General features: G+C 44.7%; 2 protein-coding genes across 4 annotated transcripts in view; one reads left to right on the top strand and one right to left on the bottom strand.

Annotated features, from left to right (window-relative positions):
• Positions 1 to 393: 393 nt before the first annotated feature.
• LOC135391911 (uncharacterized) lies at positions 394 to 5,305 on the top strand. Of its 3 annotated transcripts, none has more exons than XM_064622463.1 (6): positions 394 to 526; positions 648 to 711; positions 1,773 to 1,888; positions 3,823 to 3,876; positions 4,042 to 4,086; positions 4,784 to 5,305. In XM_064622463.1, exons 1-6 carry the CDS (start codon positions 472 to 474, stop codon positions 4,816 to 4,818), a joined length of 369 nt encoding a protein of 122 aa, XP_064478533.1. In that variant the 5' UTR covers positions 394 to 471; the 3' UTR covers positions 4,819 to 5,305. The 3 variants fall into 3 exon arrangements, with proteins under 3 accessions (XP_064478533.1, XP_064478532.1, XP_064478534.1); XM_064622462.1 differs by having other exon boundaries at positions 398 to 526; positions 3,823 to 3,882; XM_064622464.1 differs by lacking the exons at positions 394 to 526; positions 648 to 711 and adding an exon at positions 862 to 1,009 and having other exon boundaries at positions 3,823 to 3,882.
• Positions 5,306 to 6,428: 1,123 nt separating this feature from the next.
• Positions 6,429 to 18,817, bottom strand: part of LOC135391908 (transmembrane protein 114-like) — a 39,935-nt gene continuing 27,546 nt past the window's right edge. The window contains 5 exon segments of the mRNA XM_064622457.1: positions 6,429 to 8,252; positions 9,392 to 9,489; positions 9,913 to 10,014; positions 10,017 to 10,049; positions 12,493 to 12,600. Of these exon segments, the coding sequence (XP_064478527.1) occupies positions 7,986 to 8,252; positions 9,392 to 9,489; positions 9,913 to 10,014; positions 10,017 to 10,049; positions 12,493 to 12,600 (608 nt within the window). The 3' untranslated portion in view covers positions 6,429 to 7,985.

Here is an 18,817-nt window from a genome sequence, read left to right as displayed (position 1 = left end):
CTTGTGGAACCAACAGCACATCGCCCGCACATACCTTGACAAAGCACACATACCTGCGAAACGGGATTGGACTGGTCGTTGCAAAGCAGACAGAACAAAAAGTTTCTGTCAAACAGTTCTGCTGCTGACTGCCGAACTCGACTGTATACGTGATACGAGTCACGTAAAAGTACGTCGTCTGTTTTAGATGACCTCTTCCGCGGACGTAGCAGACGACATTGTTCCTGCACTTCTCGTAGCATTTCAATCGGAATTACGTTTCTAATGATAAATTACAATTTAACTTCAATTTTTTCTTGAAGTGTCGGAAATAAGCACTGTACTTGCTAACATCTAAGCAGCTTTCTATCTCATCATTTCATCACGGGAAAAATGCGAAACTGCAGGACGAACCTCGCCTGCTGAATTGCGTTGTAGCAGACGACAGATGCCGCCACTGGCAAGGGCAGTGATCTTTTCCGTGTTCAGAGAATGTTCCCAGTTTGGAAGGGTTCAAACAATGCTGTACAAAGGTCCCGTGTTTTAGGTAAGCCAATTTCTCGTCCAAGAAGCGCCGTCACAATGGTACAAGCTAATAATATACGTGCGGAGCTGCTGGACCCTTTGCCACATTCTAACCAGTGGTCAATTTTTTTCTTGTTGTGTAGGATACTCTGCGAAGATATCAAACGCTGATCGCACAGAAAGTTCACATCAGGCAGCCGAAATGAGGTAACGTGTGCGTGAGAAGTTGTTCTTGGGTGCCTGCTCGAAGGTTTACGCCTGTCCGTGAAAGTCGTCGTGGTTTTAAGAAACATGAAATTAGGCAATCGGTGGTCTGCGCATTGCCCGCGCAGTGGTGTGACGTTTAGGCCTAGCGTGACAGTTTTGTTCATTATGGGGCGCGATTTCGCGCAGGCAAAATGGCTCGCGCGCGAATTGCGCCCCTTTCACCCACCACCCCCTCCTCCTTGACAAGAGAACCAGTGCTTCGCTGTTACGAAATTGCTATTCACATGGAGGGAGATCGGTAGGCTATTTTTTCTCGAATTTATCGTTGGTGCCATAGCGAAATATAAACATGAACCATTATCACTAGCTCGCCTGCTTCCTTGCCATCATGGTCCATTAGTAGCAGACGAGATCTTGCAGGTGTTGAAGGATTCGTGATAACGTGCATGAAATCTGGCAAATCAGCTAACCTACATTTACGTAACTGAATGTCGCCGTTTTTTGTGCAAACCGGTCTGCTAAATTTATTCTTGGTTTGATCTGCACCATCGTTGATGTTTCGCGCTATAATGAGAGATGACGTACGTGGCAGTACGATTAAATTTCATTTGCAATATAACCTTGCAGGATAACCTGCGCACAGTTGGCCAGATCGGCGAATCACCTGCTGCTCCTATCAGTTAACGTGCCAGCACGACCTTCCAGCATTACAGATTTTGTTTACCCTTCATTAGTTATTGTAAATTTCGGGAATGTTGTGAAACAGAAGGGCCATTTGTATTTGTTCATTAACTGAGTACCTGTTATAGAAACGTAATCATATAGAGAGCTCGTGGTTTTCTAACACTGATAAGGGTTGAGTATCCCCCGTGCTTATCTCAGAGCTTATCTACCACCCTATTGTACTTTGCAAAGTAGATATGGCGATGAGTATGAGAGAGCACCCAAGATATTTTGTGTGACACTGTTTCCCTGCCACGTGGTGTATCAGGATTTGATGAAAATTGTACGGGTGTTTCTGCGTATTCTTTGTTGATGAGATTCCACGTTGATGAATGCAGCTCCTCGAGGATGCCATACAACCAGATGAACGGCCGGAGGTCTCACGGTGCACAGAGGGAGCCACAGGAACGAATTTCACCGCAACACGAGGAAGTCGTCAGCTATTTACACAACTGTGAGTCAAATATGTTATTGTTGCTACTCCGCTCCGCTGTTCAACGGCAGTGCGTTCTCGGGCTTGGTGCTTTCATCGTCCTCGTGATACCTGCTTGTAGTGAATGTTGTCTTACTAAGTAATGCTAGTCGTCTGGCCACCATTTTCAACGGTTTTGACGGAGCAAGCGACAATTACAAAATCTTTGTGCAAGTCCACTGGTTCTTGCTGTTTCTTGAGACGTTATTCTATCCCTCCTGTTTAACTTACCATCTACAAGTCAACCTTTGATTTGTGAAGTGACTAAATTTCGTAGACATTTTTCATAAAACGCTCTCACTTTACTCCTCCCATTTCAAAGACTAGAACAGCAGCTGTTTATATTGTCTTTTCCCAAAACCTTGAGTCAGATTCTCTAGTACCTACATAGCCAGTTTGGCCCTGGTCACTGTTGACCTGTGTGGTGCTTTGTTGACCTAGGTTAGGATGTTTATGAATCGAGGTGAAGAAGTCCTAGGGTATTCCAGCTTTGTACCCCTCAGAATGCATTCACTATTTGGGAAAACGAGGGACAAATTTAAGGTCTCGTACCACGAGGTACACGGGGATGATGAGCTAGGGGAATATTCCTGTCCTCCAATGTACCCACATGCTGCACGTTGCCCAGTCCAGTGGTTTGGCATTGTAAGAAGAGGTCACTTGCTAACTTTCAGCTTTAAATGTCTTCAGCCATGCATGTCCCTTGTCAGCCAACGCACTGGAAGTTTGCAAATGACGAAGGACGGTTTCCTATGTCCTCCGATATAAACGCTGGCTTTGGTCCTCCGCTCTGGAGTATGGTCTATCTGGGTACCCCTCATTCTGGCCGTTTTGCTGTAAGAGCCCAGCGCTGGATAAATGGGAGTTAACTGTAAAATTTGTTTGGTGCCTGGGGTGTGTCTGTCACCAGCAGTGACTGCTGTGGGGTATTTTCTGTGAGTGTGCTGGATGTAATGCTGTTACATTGAGGGTTGTTGGTTGCCTTTAAAAAGTATTTGAGTGGGTTTAAAAGTATCTGGGATACAGCTACAGACACTCTGTGGGAGGAAATACTGATGCAGTTACAGATACCTCCAAAGATGTACTCTGTACTTTTGCAGTTACTTTTTCCATTAAATCGATTGGGTTAATTTAGCGAGCTGTTATTAGTTGCATTACAATTAATGAAGCAGATTAGCTTGGGTCACATGATATGATAATGCGTTTCTTATGGATTCTACACACCCCTAGGTTATGATACGATTGATTATCTTTATTCCAAGAAAATAGACTGGACACTGACCAGACAGCACACACTTACAGACAGCACAACGTACCAGTAACCTATCTCAACTGTTTGCTTTTCTCTCAACATTTCTCTTCACCTGCATATCTTTTGATTGCACAAAGGAGCAGCATCATTTCAAAATTCTTTTCTGTCACGCGGGTGGGAAGATTTGTGCTGACGAGACCCCCCGAGCTATACGACTGCGGCACTGCTTTAGCAACCCTGTGTTATATCTGAGAAATACAGACTTCAGTACCATACTGGGAATGATTGCAAAGCACTCAGATCAGGTTGCATAGCCAAATTGTGCCTGCTGTTGATGACAGTTTCTCAAGAAACTCATGTTTCTTCTTTTTTTCTGAAAAGATACTCTAAAGTTACTCAAAAAGGTGGCTGAGTTACAGATAAAAGTACCTCCATGAAAACGTATCTGATTTTTCAATAAAGATACACGAAAGGTATCTAAACACACGTACTCAGTTACTTAACAACCCTGGTTACACTGCAAGGTGAATGAAACGTGCTGGCTTCCGTGTGAGTGTTTATACGAATTTTAAACGATGCATCTCTTTGTAGTATTCTTCTCAGAAAACTTACGTGCCCTTGGTAGATGTATATATGCTAAAAATTACCCGCGTATCTTTTTCAGCATGGAAGCACGTTTGCAACCAGTATGAAATTTCTCAGCAAGCTGCCTATGAAGGTAAAGGTGAGTGGCTAAATTACTTATTTACGATACCCCCAAGACTTGCACGGGGCGACAAGCCTGTCAGTGGGTGCTTAGTGTTCGAATGACATGCTCATACTGCCCTTTTTGAGTAGCTTTATGAGGACAAGTGATGCTGACGGTTTCTGTATCATCTTTCAGTTCAAAGGGTAGTCTACTACAGGCAAAAGGAGCCAACAGTATCAAGTAGGTGGCGACACGTTATTCGAAATTTCATTGGTAGACACGGTAGGGAATTTCGAGGGTAGAATAACTTGAGCCAGTAGTGGGAGGTACAAGTTGTTCCTTTTGTTCACCTATGCATTTTGTTCACCTGCTGGTGTAGTAGGCCATGCAATTGCGCTAAATCACGAGCACATAGTGATGGCGATAATACTGGACTTCCGTTAATTTGACTCTGGTTAATTTGATTTTTTCCTTAACTGGATTGCGTTCAATGTCCTAGTGAGCACCTGAACGTTTCTACAGATAACTTTTTAACTGGTAGAAGAAAGCTGAGCGCTATCACCTCTCTGCTTTGCAGATGCTTGGCAGTGGCACTGTTTGCACAAGGACAATGTGACATTCCAACACATTGGCAGGGTCTAGAGTGTGCTTTAGGACACACGTTTTACGTGCAAACTGTAGCGGACAGTGCACAGGGAGGAAGAACTAACTTCGCGTCTGACTGTTGTGGCAGTGTTTAGTTCGGTCTTAGGTGTAGTAGACCATAATTTTGTGTGTCCCATCACAGTCAAATTAACGGAGGTCAAATTAACGACGACCGAAGTCTGCAGTATGGTGAGATGGGTTGACGTATTGCATGTAAGGGTACAACTGTTGTTGTTGGTGGGAGAATTATTGCTGCTCTGAGGGTGACCTGTTTCTTCTCCATCTTCTCCAGACTCCTGCAGCAGTCAATACGTAGGAGGCTTATGAGAAGTAATGCCACCGGGAGAGAGAGAGAGAGAGAGAAAAAAAGGGCGGTGGAGGAAACAAAACGCGAAACAAAAATTTGGTGGGACTGCTGCCGTGCATTCGCCGCGAGGACTGTGTCTTCGGTTTGGAAAGACTGCACACTGTCGTGACGTGCGCAAATCTCGTCGCGCCTTTCTTTTTTTAAAGAGCCCACTCTGCAGCCCACGTGAGTGGACGGAGCCGAAGTGGGGCCCCTTTTTGTACAGTATTTATTTTCCATTTTATCGACGGACCGACGGCCGAGGGAACTCGTGACGCGTCGACGTCTTTTACCTGCGAGCCGAAGCCACTTTTATCTTGCGTCCCGGGTGCAAAGGCTGCGGGGCTCTGAACCCGGGGGACTTGGAGAGCTTCCGACGTGGCACCGTGCTCCAAGAGTGCACGAGAGAGAGAGAGTGGGAAGCGTACTGTGTCGAAAAAAAAATACATGGCAGAATTTGCAAATCTACCACATGTTTGTTTGTTTTTTCCTCTGTGAAATGGAACACTATGGGCCCTATTTCGTCAACGCTAGCTATCTTTGGACCGAGATCAAGGGTTGCGCAATTCTTTCTTTTTCATTTTTTTACGAAGGTTAGTTGGTCACGTGATGAATGTTTCAGTGACAATAACTCCATTTAGCGAAGCTGAGTTAGGCATTAAATTAGAGTCAAGCGACCGTTGATCTTGGGTCGAATGTTAATCGGCGTTAATGAAACAGGGCCTATAGGCCTCTTCAATTTGGCTGCACTTGTTCTGGAAAGTTAAGAGACTGTTCCGTGAGCATGTAACGCCAGTTCACGGTTCAAGGTCACGCTTCCAGAACTAATGGACGAGTACGGAGGCCTCGTCCTCTTGCTGTTGTTCCGCGCTTTGTGTTTGTGCCGTTGGTTTTCATTTTTGAGTGCTGGTCTTTCCTTTAATATACTGTTGAGAAAATTTTGCAAACTATGGTGGCATCATTTTCTATGCCACCGACATGGACACACATCGTCTGCTTGCATGGTTGCACTCTCGCTATATCTCCTATTCAGCAAGTGCAGGCCAGCCCTGAACATCTCCAGAACAGTGAAAGTTTAAGTGCACAGGGAAAATTAACACAAAGGACAGCCAGATCTCGAGTATTATGTCACATTAAACGGATGTCGCCACCAGACGATGGGATAGATAACAGGACGACACACACCAACCCGAACCGAATCGGTAACCGAAGTTTTTAGATCGGTTCAGTTCCGGTTCAGCACCAGGATGGAGCTACTAATTACTTTTCAGGTCCGGTTCAGTTCAAGCTAAAAATATCGGTTAATTCCGGTTCAGTTCGACGCTCTGGTGCTGCTGAACAAAGCACTGCTGTGTGGCTTAAGTGAGTGTGTGGCTCGGCTACAATGTGGGGTGCTGTCCTGTACAGATGGCACATTGCTTGGACGTGTTATGGGGCACCAAAGCTTGTTATGAGGTAATACAATATGTTATGTTACAAACCTTGCCAGCATTGTGACACACAATCCTGTCAGTGCCAACTAAAAAAATATGCTTGCAGAGTGCAGTAGAAAACTTGAACGTGTGAGCAGTGCATGAGACCAATGTACCGATTTGGGTTATAGAACACTTTATTTTTATAGATGAAGAAATGAGATTGTCCACACTTCCAACTACGAATCACACAGCTATGACTTCCTTCCACTCGTCCAGCAAACAAGAGAACTAAAATTTCAACGATCACCCAAACTGACCATTCCTCAAACCATTAGGTAGAAAAATCTAGGAGAAAATAGCGGGCTGTTCCTAGAACACGACGAACAACATCGTGCTCAAAGAGAAAAAGAAAACACGTACATATTCGAAGGCGAGTATTTGCTGTTAAAGGAAAGCTCACTATATCGAGGTTGCGTCTGCAATCTCTTTAGTCATCTAGAGTATAAGTTACATCTTCAGAGGATACTCTTGGACTTGGCTTTCAAAGGATGGGCATGCTGTATGAATACAGAATGATGAGGATGATATTGATGATTTGCAACTGTTAATTTACACTCGCTGAGAACAACAAGTAACTCAAAAACAGCAACATGCTGCCACTAAGGCACATTGGCAAATGTGTGCAACGTGGAAACGTGGCGGAGGTAATTTCATCGTAGTATGAAGCGGGGGAGAGGTGAGGTATGACACAAGTTGCATGTAATGGTGGTGTGAGACTGTATGGTGGTTAACCTTTTGTTAAGGCTCCTAACTAGTGCCGTGAGATGTCCGGTGGTGGCTTACTGCTATGATACAGAGGTCCATTAGTCAAACTTCCTGACAGAATGCTTACAGCTGTTAGTAAGCAGTACCGTAAACAGATTTGGTGCCAGAATCGGTCCATAGGAGTTTGCAAAACCGTAGAAAATATGACCAATAACGTTCCATCACCCGTTCCCATGATGCCACGAGTTCATGGGTCTTTGGAAAGAAAAGCGATCTAATGAGCTTCTGCGGTGCGACACGTCAGCACTGCTCTCGAAGACTAATTTTGGAATGTCCTGACGACCGTCGTGCCTTTGAGCATCTAGATCCCTAGCAGAAGAGCACGTACGGATGCGCGCATCATGGGCGGCTTGGGAAACACACACTTTGAGTAGGGTATGTCTATTTTAGAGTTCCAAGTTGGCATTGTGGTTTCCGTACCGGCATGTTACAAAGGGTTGCAGACGACGTTCTGCAGGTGTGGGATATTTACAGGGGGCATAAATGTATAGGTTGGGTTTTTGGAGGAGTTAATGCTTGCACTAGACTCCCTTGAGCTGTTACTCTGCATTCATCGAGGACACCTCCTGGGGGGGGGGCCTCTCTCACGTAGTTTCAGCTTTACGTCTCGTTCGGTACACTTCAAACTATGCAGGCTACATACTGGCGCAGCTGTAATAAATACGAGGCTTCGGAAACTATAACATATGTCTACGGATCCGTTTCGGCCAAATAGTTCCAATCCACATTACCCTTAGGAGAGAGATTCCAGAAAAAAAAAAACCTTTAGATCTAACTGAACCGCAATGCTGCTAGAAAATTAGCAGACGGCATCATCAGGGACGGCCCCTGAAACTAAGGCCTCCGACGAACGTGTTTGTTTCAAAACAGAACAAATGTGTGCAGGATTCTTCGCATCGTGGGGTTTCTTAGTATCCGTAAGGGCCGTACTGAGACCCGCCATGGTGGTAGTACGGTCCGGGGTACGCTGCGTACCCGTACGGCTGCCTCTTGTCTGGGTACACTGGCATGAGGTACTGCATGTTCTTTGCCTGCTCGGCTTTCTTCTCGCGGCGCAGGCAGCGGGCCGCGGCCAGGAAGAGGATGCCAGTGAGGAGGCTGGTGGCGACTCCGACCCAGGCCAGCATGTACGACCAGCCGTAGTAGAATTCCGTGATGCCCCTGCGGCGCAAGATCTGGAACGGGATTCCGTCGTGAGTGGTTAGGACTGCGCTTATATGATGCTTCGAAGCAGTTCAGTCGTGCAGAGGAGCTTCTGCGGTTAAAAGGTACGACACGTGGCACTGCTGGGCTTAGCGTAAAGTTAGTGTAAACTCTCAAACATATGCTTTTAATGCTTTCTGACGCGGAAACGAAAAACATGCCACAAAAAATTCAGTCTCTTTTTGTCCCTGTCTCGGGTGGGGTTCTTGAAATTGAAATAATTGTGTTAGTCTATTTCTGTGTTCCAGCCTCAAAGCAGTTACTTTCTATAAAGTTTTTCTTCATATATCATGAGCTAGCCCATGTGTCTATCGAAGTTTCAGAATGAATACCAAGGGCTTTGGCCAGCAGTTAGGTAGCAGCACTTTGAAGGCTGTTTGCTACATACAGTGTGTCCTAGCCAACAGATCTTAAGAAAATGTATATATCACTTTTTCAAGATGAAATCGATTGCAATATAGCATATGCTGAAGGGCACTCCTTAGGAAGGCACCAGCAAACTCTTAAGGCAAGTGTCCTAATTAACTTACAATAATTAACTTTTTGATTATAACAGCTACGAGGCTCGCCCCAATGAGAACATCTGGTCCCTTCGGTCACCTGATACCGTTGCTGTTTTCAGAACAAAAATTGGTTCGATAGATCATCCGCAAAAAAATCGTGAAGGAACACCATTTTCTTCTTTATTTTGTTCATTGCGCATCTTCGGAGACGCGTCTTCCCTTCACCCCCAATGTGAGAGGGTGAAGGAGCACAGTGCCGATCTATCGGACGGATTTTTGTTCTGAAAACGGCAACGGTATCAAGTGACCAAAGGGACCAGATGTTCTTCCATAATTAAAAAGTTAACAGTTAAAAAGTACCTAGAGCTGTAGCAAAACTACAGTGGAGTAGTTAAAAAGTTCATTATTGAAAGTCAATCAGGGCATTGCCTTAGGAGTTTGCTGGTGCCCTTCAGCATATACTATATTGCAATTGATTTCCTCTTGGGGGAAAAAAGTGATATGTATATTTTTAAAAAATCTGTTCGAAGTCAACTGGGACGTGCTGTATATAGTAGTTATTTGAGATTGGGTTTCTCGAATGTCCTACAATTTTCAATAACGCTTACCGTTGGCCAGGAATAGAAGGACATGCTGTCGTGGAGTTTCTTGAAGTCGTAATATTCGACTCCATGCCACAGTCCCATGGAGCCGGCTACAGTTAATGCTGTTGGAGTAAAAGAGTTCATGTTTTAGTTACTTTCAACCAGAAGATATGTTGTGGATGGTCACTATATAATAATACCGCACGACACCGTCACTTCCCACCGAAAGCATTCTGGGAACATTCATTTTCGCATTAGTTCCATATTTTCGGATTGCGTCGCATAAATATATAGGCGTTTTACGAGTAGTGGCAGCATAATTTGATGTGCAGCTTTGCTATTCACATAGTAACGTACCAATGCTCAAGATGTCCAGTCATTCTGTATCAAGCACTTCTTGGTCAGAGCAGCGTGTTTGCACCAAAATTCTAGAATTTTGCACATTTCCTAGTTTACAGTGTTTCTTAAGACGTCAGTGGAACAAGTTGGGCATACTGCAGCTGTAGGTGTACAGGAAGCCGAACAATGGAGTAGTTGAAGCATACCTGAAAGGAGTTGCAGAAGTCCCGTGGCGATGATGTTGCTATTTGAGCGCTTCCAACATCCGGCGATTCCCGTGAAGAAAGACAGGAAGGCGAAGAAAAAGAGATGATGAAAAGAGCCACCACTGAGCGGGCCATGTCTGCGAAAGGGAGGAAAACTCGCTTAAAATGATGTTCGATATAACGTCAACCCGGGTATTACGATCATGTTGTCGGTTATTGCGTCAATTTCCGCACGAAGATCATCGCTAACGCCGACAGCGTGGCAGTTAAGCGGCAATGTAGTTCAACGATGTACGGCAGTTGAAGCGCCGTTCGCTATAACGTAACCCCTCCATCCCCTATTACGATCAAAATTGGCAAGGCGGATAACGGTTCAGTTGAAGGCAAAATTCGGAAAGCTTAAGCGGTTGCTTTATAGAACAAGCCACTGTGTAGGTCCGGTCAGACTGCAGGGATCTCCCTAATGCCCCCTCCCCCCTCTCAAGGTGCTTGCCAGAAAAGCAGGAAATATGGATGTCGTCACCCCCCCCCCCCCCCCCCTATGGGACACATCCCAAGACGACTATCCTGAGGAAATCCCTGCCAGACTGTTCGCGGTAGCCTGCAATTGTGTAAACAACACAAAAAAATTAAAATTAACGAATAAAAAATTAAAAATCGACATCACGAACCTGCGCAATATATCACCACTTTTGTACACAAAGCCACGTGCTGTGCCGCTATTCGTGCCACGCACTGTGGACCGCTTTTAATCTTCCGATACCATATCGAAATTTTCCTTCTTGGAGAGGACGTATATGTATGTATGCGTGTATATCATGATCCTTAATGTGATGCGTGATGCAGTATTTTAGAATATATGTATACGGTACGTTATTACGAGAGCAGGGGCACAAGACGGAATCTGTTCCGGGCCACCGCGTCGCGGGTTTCACGGTCAGACCGAGCGGGATTTTCCTCGCGTTTTCCCTTTGCAATTTATTATTAGAGCACGCCGTCTTTTCTGCAGGAAAATGCCTCTTATTTGTGCCGCTGCTGTTTCAGGAAAATGCGTCTGTGTCACGATTAGTGCTGCCGAGTGCAGCATTCCACGAACTCGTAACGTTTTGGAAAGTCATTAGTGAGTTTTATATAGTGTATCGTACGCTATCGCCTCTGCGTACGTAAGGAATAGCGTTGGTGGTTCTGCGCATGCGCAAGACATAAACGGAGATTTGCGCATTGCGCAGAACCACCACGCGCTATCTCTTACGTACGGAAAGGTGATAGCGTATGATGCACTAAAACTATTTTCAGCAGAGCGCCCGCCACGGTATCGAAGAGGCCGAGAAAGGCGTGGATTGATTGATTGATTATTTAAAAGAAAACCAGGGAGAAATTGAACTTGTCTCCTGACTAGTTCTGCTACTGGATATTTTCAACCTCACACATTGCGTTATTTGATTAGTGCGTCATAACACCAATCAGGTTGGCAGTTGACCGTGACTATCAGTGAAAGGCCCGGACCACGTCTGTGTGTTCCTTCCTGGTGCTTCATGATGGCGCACATGACATAAGTTGGCTTCCATCTTTCGTCATCAATTTCTTAGGCGCTTGAGGCTTTGTATGTATTTGTCCTTTCTCTATGTGTTCCAGCCTCAGAACATCAATTGTCTCATAAGTTGGCACTTTTCCAGGAGTTCATTCAACTTCACGTCATGCTTTGTGTCGCTCACAGCCCATCACGTCGACATCATAACCCTTCAACTTCACAACGTATCATTGGACATCGTTCGGCAATATATATATATTTCTCAGCCCATTGCTCAACACCGCATCGTTCTCCACGATGTGATGGTGAATGATGTCCGTGATGACCGTCGCGAGTGAATTTGCCCACCTATGGCGATGGCACACGCAGAATCATTGCGTTGAGTAGCGAGACAAAGCGGGGTAGTTTGTACAGGTTCATGATTTTTCAACTATGCAGCATAAAAGACACGGACACAATTGGTTATGAACAAGAACGGGACGAAGACCTGCATACTCTCAACTAAGCGAAAAATTTATTGGGAAAGGGTATTTATACAGAAAATGCGTAGAAAATGCATTTTCTGTATAAATACCCTTTCCCAATAAATTTTTCGCTTAGTCGAGAGTATGCAGGGTTTACGTCCCGTTCTTTGTTCATAACCAATTGTGCCCGCGTCTTTTATGCTGCATAGTTGAAAAATCATGAATCACGGCGTTGAGTTACATGCTCAGCAAATAAGCGCAATTGGAAGACTGTCTCGACCATATAGCGTCTGCGACACTCTTCGCCCATAAGAGGGAACAAATTCGGTGGATCTTTGCCACTTCCATTTCTTCCTAGTTAGCCTTCAAAGTGCTTCCATTGCCGTCCTGTCATTTCTACTCCTTCAACGTGAATACATTCTGCGTATCTTTACATTCCAACCAGCCGCAACCAATCGGATTTCGAGATCATCGTCGCTGCCGAACCGCCGCGCGTAATCCCATCGGTCGTCGTCTGCTGCTTTTCCGCGTACGTATATAAACCCCTGAGAGTAAAGGGAAAAAAAAAAAAGCGTCACTACTCACGTAATCTCTCCCATCGTTGTTCGGAGAACTGGTCCGACGTTTCGTCCTCGGGGATGTAGTAGTTGACATTGATGCAGTCTGTCTGTACCGGTGACATAAACGTCTCCACTGAAAGAAGATCAAGGATATCTTTTAATTGATACGGCTTAACAGAGTGAGACATTTACGCGTAAAACACGTAATTATACCCGTAAAAATAGCAATAAAAACGCGAACAAATAAAAATGAAAACACGTAAAAATACGCACAATTACGCCTAAAAATATAAATATTTTCTTCTTTGCGTAGGGGTGTCTGACAGGACGACGACACGTACTTACTAACGACAAAACGTATCCTCCTCCCAAAGCCCCGGGCGGGGGGGGGGGGGTTCATCAGTTAGCAAGGGCTGCGCTGATGCTCATTTTAAAACAGACACTGTAATGATATTTCCTGACCTTAGTACAAAAGGACTGGATATACATTGAACCGAACGCATATACAGTCAAACTCCTTTATAGCGAACACCTTTTTAACGAAAATACCACTACAGCAAATTTTTTTTGCGGTCCCGCTGGAGCCTATAGGTCCAATAATGGACATCCTTTTTAACGAAAATTCCTTTACTGCGATTTTTTTTTTGCTGTCCCCTGAGCTTCGTTGTAAAGGAGTTTGACTGTACAGCACAGGAGTTCTGGGCTTACGAACAATTCAAATATACTCTGTTTGGAACAGAGACAGCTTCGATTCGAAATTCCAATACAGTATATTCTATATTCGATTCGGAAATTGAGCCGTATACATACTTATTCGCTTCAGTATTCGAAAATCAGAATATTCGCACGGACCTATATAACTGCAAATTGTTTACAAGTGATATCGGCGTGCCTGACAAACAGTCTATTCGTAGAATCATATAACGAAACATCACCACTTCTCCGCAATACGCGTAACGCTATAACCGCGCAAGTACGTTCTAAACGTTTCTTAACTCCAACAAGTCAATTACGAACACAAAGGCAAAAGTTACCAGGCGTAACACTCCCCCCCAATCAGCCTTGGCCCGTTGTACTTATAGCACGCCCTGAATGTCGTCTTGCCCAATCCTCGGATGCTTTCTAAACACCTCTGTACAAGTGAGAAGGGCTTTTGCGGTATCATCATACAAAGCCTTTGAGCCACACACACACGCTCGGGTATTCTTTGTCATGTGTGTGTGTGTGTGTGCGCACTATAAGGCCGTATTATAATAAAGTGACTCTCATAGCAATTAGCTCTTCAAGGTTGATACGGAGCACCAATTATTTTTTTTTTTTTTCTCCCTGGCGTCGAGAGTGAAGTCCTCGTTGAGAAGGACGTGTTGACGCGTCTACTTCCGTTCCCGTGGGCTACGGAAACAAACCGGATCGTCTCTTTGTGAACTGCATGTGTGCACATGCAGTAAAGACACGTCCGATGATTCCAAAACAAGATTATGCCTTCCGGTCAATAGACTTCCACGTTTTACGGTCTTAGAACAAGAACAAACGAAATCCAAAGCCGCTAAGGTTCAATTTTTACGACGGTTCGGATATAACGATCAACGCTATATCCGATAACCGTCCATCTTCCGCTTATTTGCGTTCGGCCGCGGTAAAACTCCGCTTTATCGTCCGCAAAGCAGGATCAGATATCTTCCTTCAGACTTCCTTTTTTTGCAATACATTACGACCGCTTTAAATGCTGTAACGGCACATACGGTCTTGTACGGTCCCTAAGCCAGTACAAAAAGGCCAAGTAACATCACCACCTTGTCTCTTATCTGGGTAAGATGTGGACCGCACCAGTTTCAACATTCTGTATTCTTTCCTAGTTTCGTTTTTGTATTCTCGTTCCGGTGCTTTGCAACGGGAGGGCGGGGGGCTAAATAGCCGATGGGAGCAGCCAGGGAATGCAGAAATACGCCTCTGGGTGAGTAGGGGAATAATTTGGTCGTCGTAGAGGTCCATCGTTTCTGCTTTGCTCTTTTTTTCTTCTTTTTGGAATCGGCCGCCCGCCCGTTCGTTCGAGGTGGTCGCGGTCGGCCGTTGACCTTGGCAGTGCCGTGCGCTTTGGTCGGGCAACATTGGACTGCTCCTTGCGAATCGTCTGCTTCCTTGTGTGTGAGCAGAAGGCTGGTTGGATGAAAGGTATTTTGCGTGCATGTGGTGCACGGTTGGTGATTTGCGGTGATGTATGGGTGCGAAAAAAATATAAAAAGGTTTGGAGGGAACTATGAGAGCATAAGAGAGGAAGAAGGAAGGCTGTGAAGATGGTTTGGAAGTCGAAATAACGTTTTCGACTGCATGGTTAGAAGGAGCGAGTGAATAGTTTTTCCCGGCGTATAACGATTTTGCTATTCTGCACTGCAGAATAGGAGCACTTCAAAACACAACAGAGTATGTGTACTGTTGACGTAATATAAACTATAAACCGATGTTGATGATTCGGGGTTTTGTGGTGCACAAACTCCGCCGGTCTTACTAGCTGTAATGTGACATGATACGTATTTAAAACGAAATATGCTGCTCCTATGTGTGTGTTTGGGGGGTGGTTAGCATTTTTTGGACGCTTCCGGCATAATAAAAGCCATGATCCATGTGTCCAGATACGCGCTACCTGCATTGCTGCATCAATCATCGTAGCTCACATCTTGTCAGGAACAAGACCATACCTATACCGGCCGTTCCTGTAGCAAAGACCTCGCTCCGTTGCGCGACCTTTCTAAATATAGCCGCCTAAAACCTCACCAAAGCTGGAACACAGTTGCTCCAGTTCAGCAGGGATCCATAACATGCAAGTCGGGCACATCTTATTAAAAGCCGCGTCAAGAAGAAAACCGAGGAGGTCACAACTCTTGCAAGATGAGTGTCACACTTCCTTCTTCGAGCTTTACGCCACTCTATATTTATACCACGTAGTCGCACACCTCGTAATGTTCGCTATACGCAATGTATATCATAAACAGGTATGAATGCTCCACCCAAATTGTGGTGGTGCCCTCTCTCGTCACCACGGGGAAAATAAAAAGCAGATATTAAAGGGTTCTTTCTTTTTATGCTTTCCCGCATTTCCTCGTGCAGTGGGGCGAAAGTTCAGCCGACTTTCCTGCTTCTTGTCTTCTTTTCTTGCACACGCTGAGGTCGTCTGCTACGTTCTAGTAATCGTCTGCTATGTTTAGTATTCGTCTGCTGCGCATTGCAAACGAGTGCCTCATTAAAAATTCGCAGTCAGTATTGTGTTGCCGAGTATGACTACGCATAACATTCTCGAACGACTACAGGACGCACTAAAGGTTTGGGCTGACTTAGTAAGGGGAGTTCGCTCAGTGTATCACGTGATGTCGTTCGAGGCGTGTCTTCTGCTTGGCTATGTTGTTTCGGTTTCGTCCACTGTGTTACCTTGCGGCGAGTTATCGCATGACAGCTTTGCATTCCGACCGTAGATTATGTTCTGTTGCTGATATATTGTTAGGCAGATTCCAGACTTTCGTTTGTCTTGTGGCAGAGGTTTTGGGGACTACGTTTCTACGTCGTATTATTGAAAGTAATTGTTTCATTTTCCTTCTTGATAAGGAGCTCTCACGGTCGTACCACGTCATGTATGCCGTCTTGATTTACAGCTCTGTTGCTTTCATGCCAGTTGCTGAAACAGTTTAGGGTCTAATGTCTACACATACTATAGTCTACAGCATTAGCGTCTACGGAAAACAATTACCGCGTTGTTTATTTTTTCTAAGTAGTTACTTTCTGAGAATGTCATGAATATCGAGCAAACGTGAAAATTTCTTCGGAATCGCGCGAATGCGAGAAAATGGGAGCCCATGAATGTGGATGGGAGGCGAAAGTCCTATAGCGCAAATAAGAACTCCTAATAAGCATAACGAGTTTGCAGCCACAAACAGAGAAACGCCCGCAATAAACGAACCGAAGAGCAAAGTTGATTAACCGCGACGACTGTTGTCAAAACAGAAAGAACAAAGTAAGAAGAAGAAAAAATTGCAACACTCTGTGGGATCGCAAAACACAAACGAGAAATGCACAAAAGAAAAGAAGCACAAGATTCTGGAAGTGGGTCAGCATTTTTTTTCATTCAGCTGCTCTCTGGAAAGTCTCGGCGAAAACCCTCTTTTAACAGACGACAACGATGCGTTCCGCTAAGTCACAGCGCATCTTCGCTCACTCCATGGTTTCCAACTCTGTAAAGAAAAACGACGCCAAGCGCAGCGGGCGATGAAGGTACACATCAGCTACGCCTGTGTTTTTTTTTTTTTCTTTTTTTTTTTTATGAAGGTGCTGCGATGTCTCGTTCCCCGTCAAGATTGGGAAATTAGGTGTTGTCTTTCTGTGCCTCGTTGTTTTTGAAGATTGAGAAACGGAATACGCTTCGAGGGGGCTGAAAACTGTGTCATTACATCATAACGCGTCACGAGAGGTGTCGCAATTTATGGCGAGGAGGACGGTGGAGGTACAGCGGTATAGTTTGGTCTCAGGCGCACCGGTACAAAGCTGTGTCGTTGTACGACGACGAAGATCGAAACGAAGGAGTGAATCTTTGACAGACTGAAACAGCTGTCACGCGCTTGGACATTCCTCACCACACGTTCCAACTGGAAACGAAGAAGAAGGGAAAGGGGGAAAAAAGAAACCTATATTTTTTCTGAGAATGTCGCCCGAGCGTACTTATCTGGGTTATAAAGATCGATGATGATAATGATGATGACGCGACTAGTTATAAATAAACACGATGTTCAGTTAAAATAGGGGTACCTTTTTAGAAATTGCTGGCTGTGGTACTACCACCGCGGTATTAGTATTATCTAAGGTAATTATTGAAGGTACTCTATCGGATACTGTATATTCGAGGAGCCGATGTCCCACATTTTACAAAAAGTTTTATTATAATAAAGTAAGCAATACGTAGACAAATTAATAGTAATAATTGCTAATAACGGTTTGTGCCAAGCCACGACAGATTAATGTAGAAGAGAGTTATTTGTACGGATGGGAACCTACATTCTAAGTTTTGCCGCAGATGGATATGACATCTCAGAGAAAAAAAATAATAAAAATAAAGGAAAAAAAAAACAAAATTTTCTTGGGTTCTCAGGCATGAAGTACAATGTGCGCATGGTGCGATGATTCATCACAAGCGTCAAAGTGTCACTGCCCCACTAGAAAAAATATGCTGGAAGTTAGCGCGTCAATGAGTCAAAAATGTAAAAAAAAAAACATCTATTAGAAAAGTACATATCGGATCGTGCCCTCTCTTTATTTTATTTCTATACCGTCCATCTCTCTGAGGGTATACTTTTTCTTTCACTCGATCCCCTAATTGTTCGCCTGTGTTGTTCTGAAGACATCTTCGTGCCTGGCCACCTTCATGGACGCTTCGTATATTTCGAAGCGATCTCCACAACGCTGTTATAATAAGAGTGCCGCGCAATACGGATAGTGACGGACGGATTGGGAGAGGGAGACGGGTCAAGGTTTCCAGACTGGCCAATTTGTCCCCCGTCAGTCACGCTACGTTATTGGCGTTCCACCAGAGAACGCCATAAAATGAGCTGTCACCTTCACGGCTGTTGTCTGTAGCCGTACCCCTTAGATACGAGATCTAATCCGAGAGTATGGTCGATTGCGGAGAAATGCTGTGGCGACTATATATGCCATACTGATTAGGGACAGCGCGGACGACTGCGTTGTAGACAGATTTGTGTGTGTATGTGTGCGGATTATCTATTGTTAACGCTTAGGAGAGAATTGCGGGGCAAAGGTGGGATATTTTCTTGTCATGTGCTGTTATACCTGTCTGACAAGAGATGGCGTTGGAGGCGGCGCTTGCTAGGACTAACGTGGCGCTGATCGCATTCAAAGGTCTCTGGTGTCAAAGGTGTCTGGGCTGCGCAGGACTGCTGCTTTGAAATAAACGTCTTCGTGGATCTACGCGTCTTTTGAAAGGACTTTTAATGCCTCGGTTTATTCGTAAGAACGAATATTTATCAGTCTACTGTCAAATACATAGATTCTGTTGGCAAACAAGGGCATACGTGACACCCCTCAAATTCCAGTCCTGCACGCAAACAAGGAAAAAATAAACTAAATTCATCTGACAATAAATATATATGTCTCAAATATAATAATAGAAATACGTCTCAAAAACCATTCAAGACGTCTTTGCATGTCATCACGATACACTTACGATGCCAATTAACGTTCCCATTCCTCACTCAAATCTCTCAACGACGCCAGATATGAAATCATACCGACGGTATAGGCGTAATCCCTTCAGCGAAGTCAAGGCGCTGCCATGAAACCTGTTTCTATGC

The sequence above is a fragment of the Ornithodoros turicata genome, chromosome 4 (assembly GCF_037126465.1).
Source record: "Ornithodoros turicata isolate Travis chromosome 4, ASM3712646v1, whole genome shotgun sequence".
Classification (NCBI taxonomy): domain Eukaryota; kingdom Metazoa; phylum Arthropoda; class Arachnida; order Ixodida; family Argasidae; genus Ornithodoros; species Ornithodoros turicata.
The sequence above is the reverse complement of the archived record's forward strand: the minus strand, read 5'-3'. Positions and strand labels throughout refer to the sequence as shown.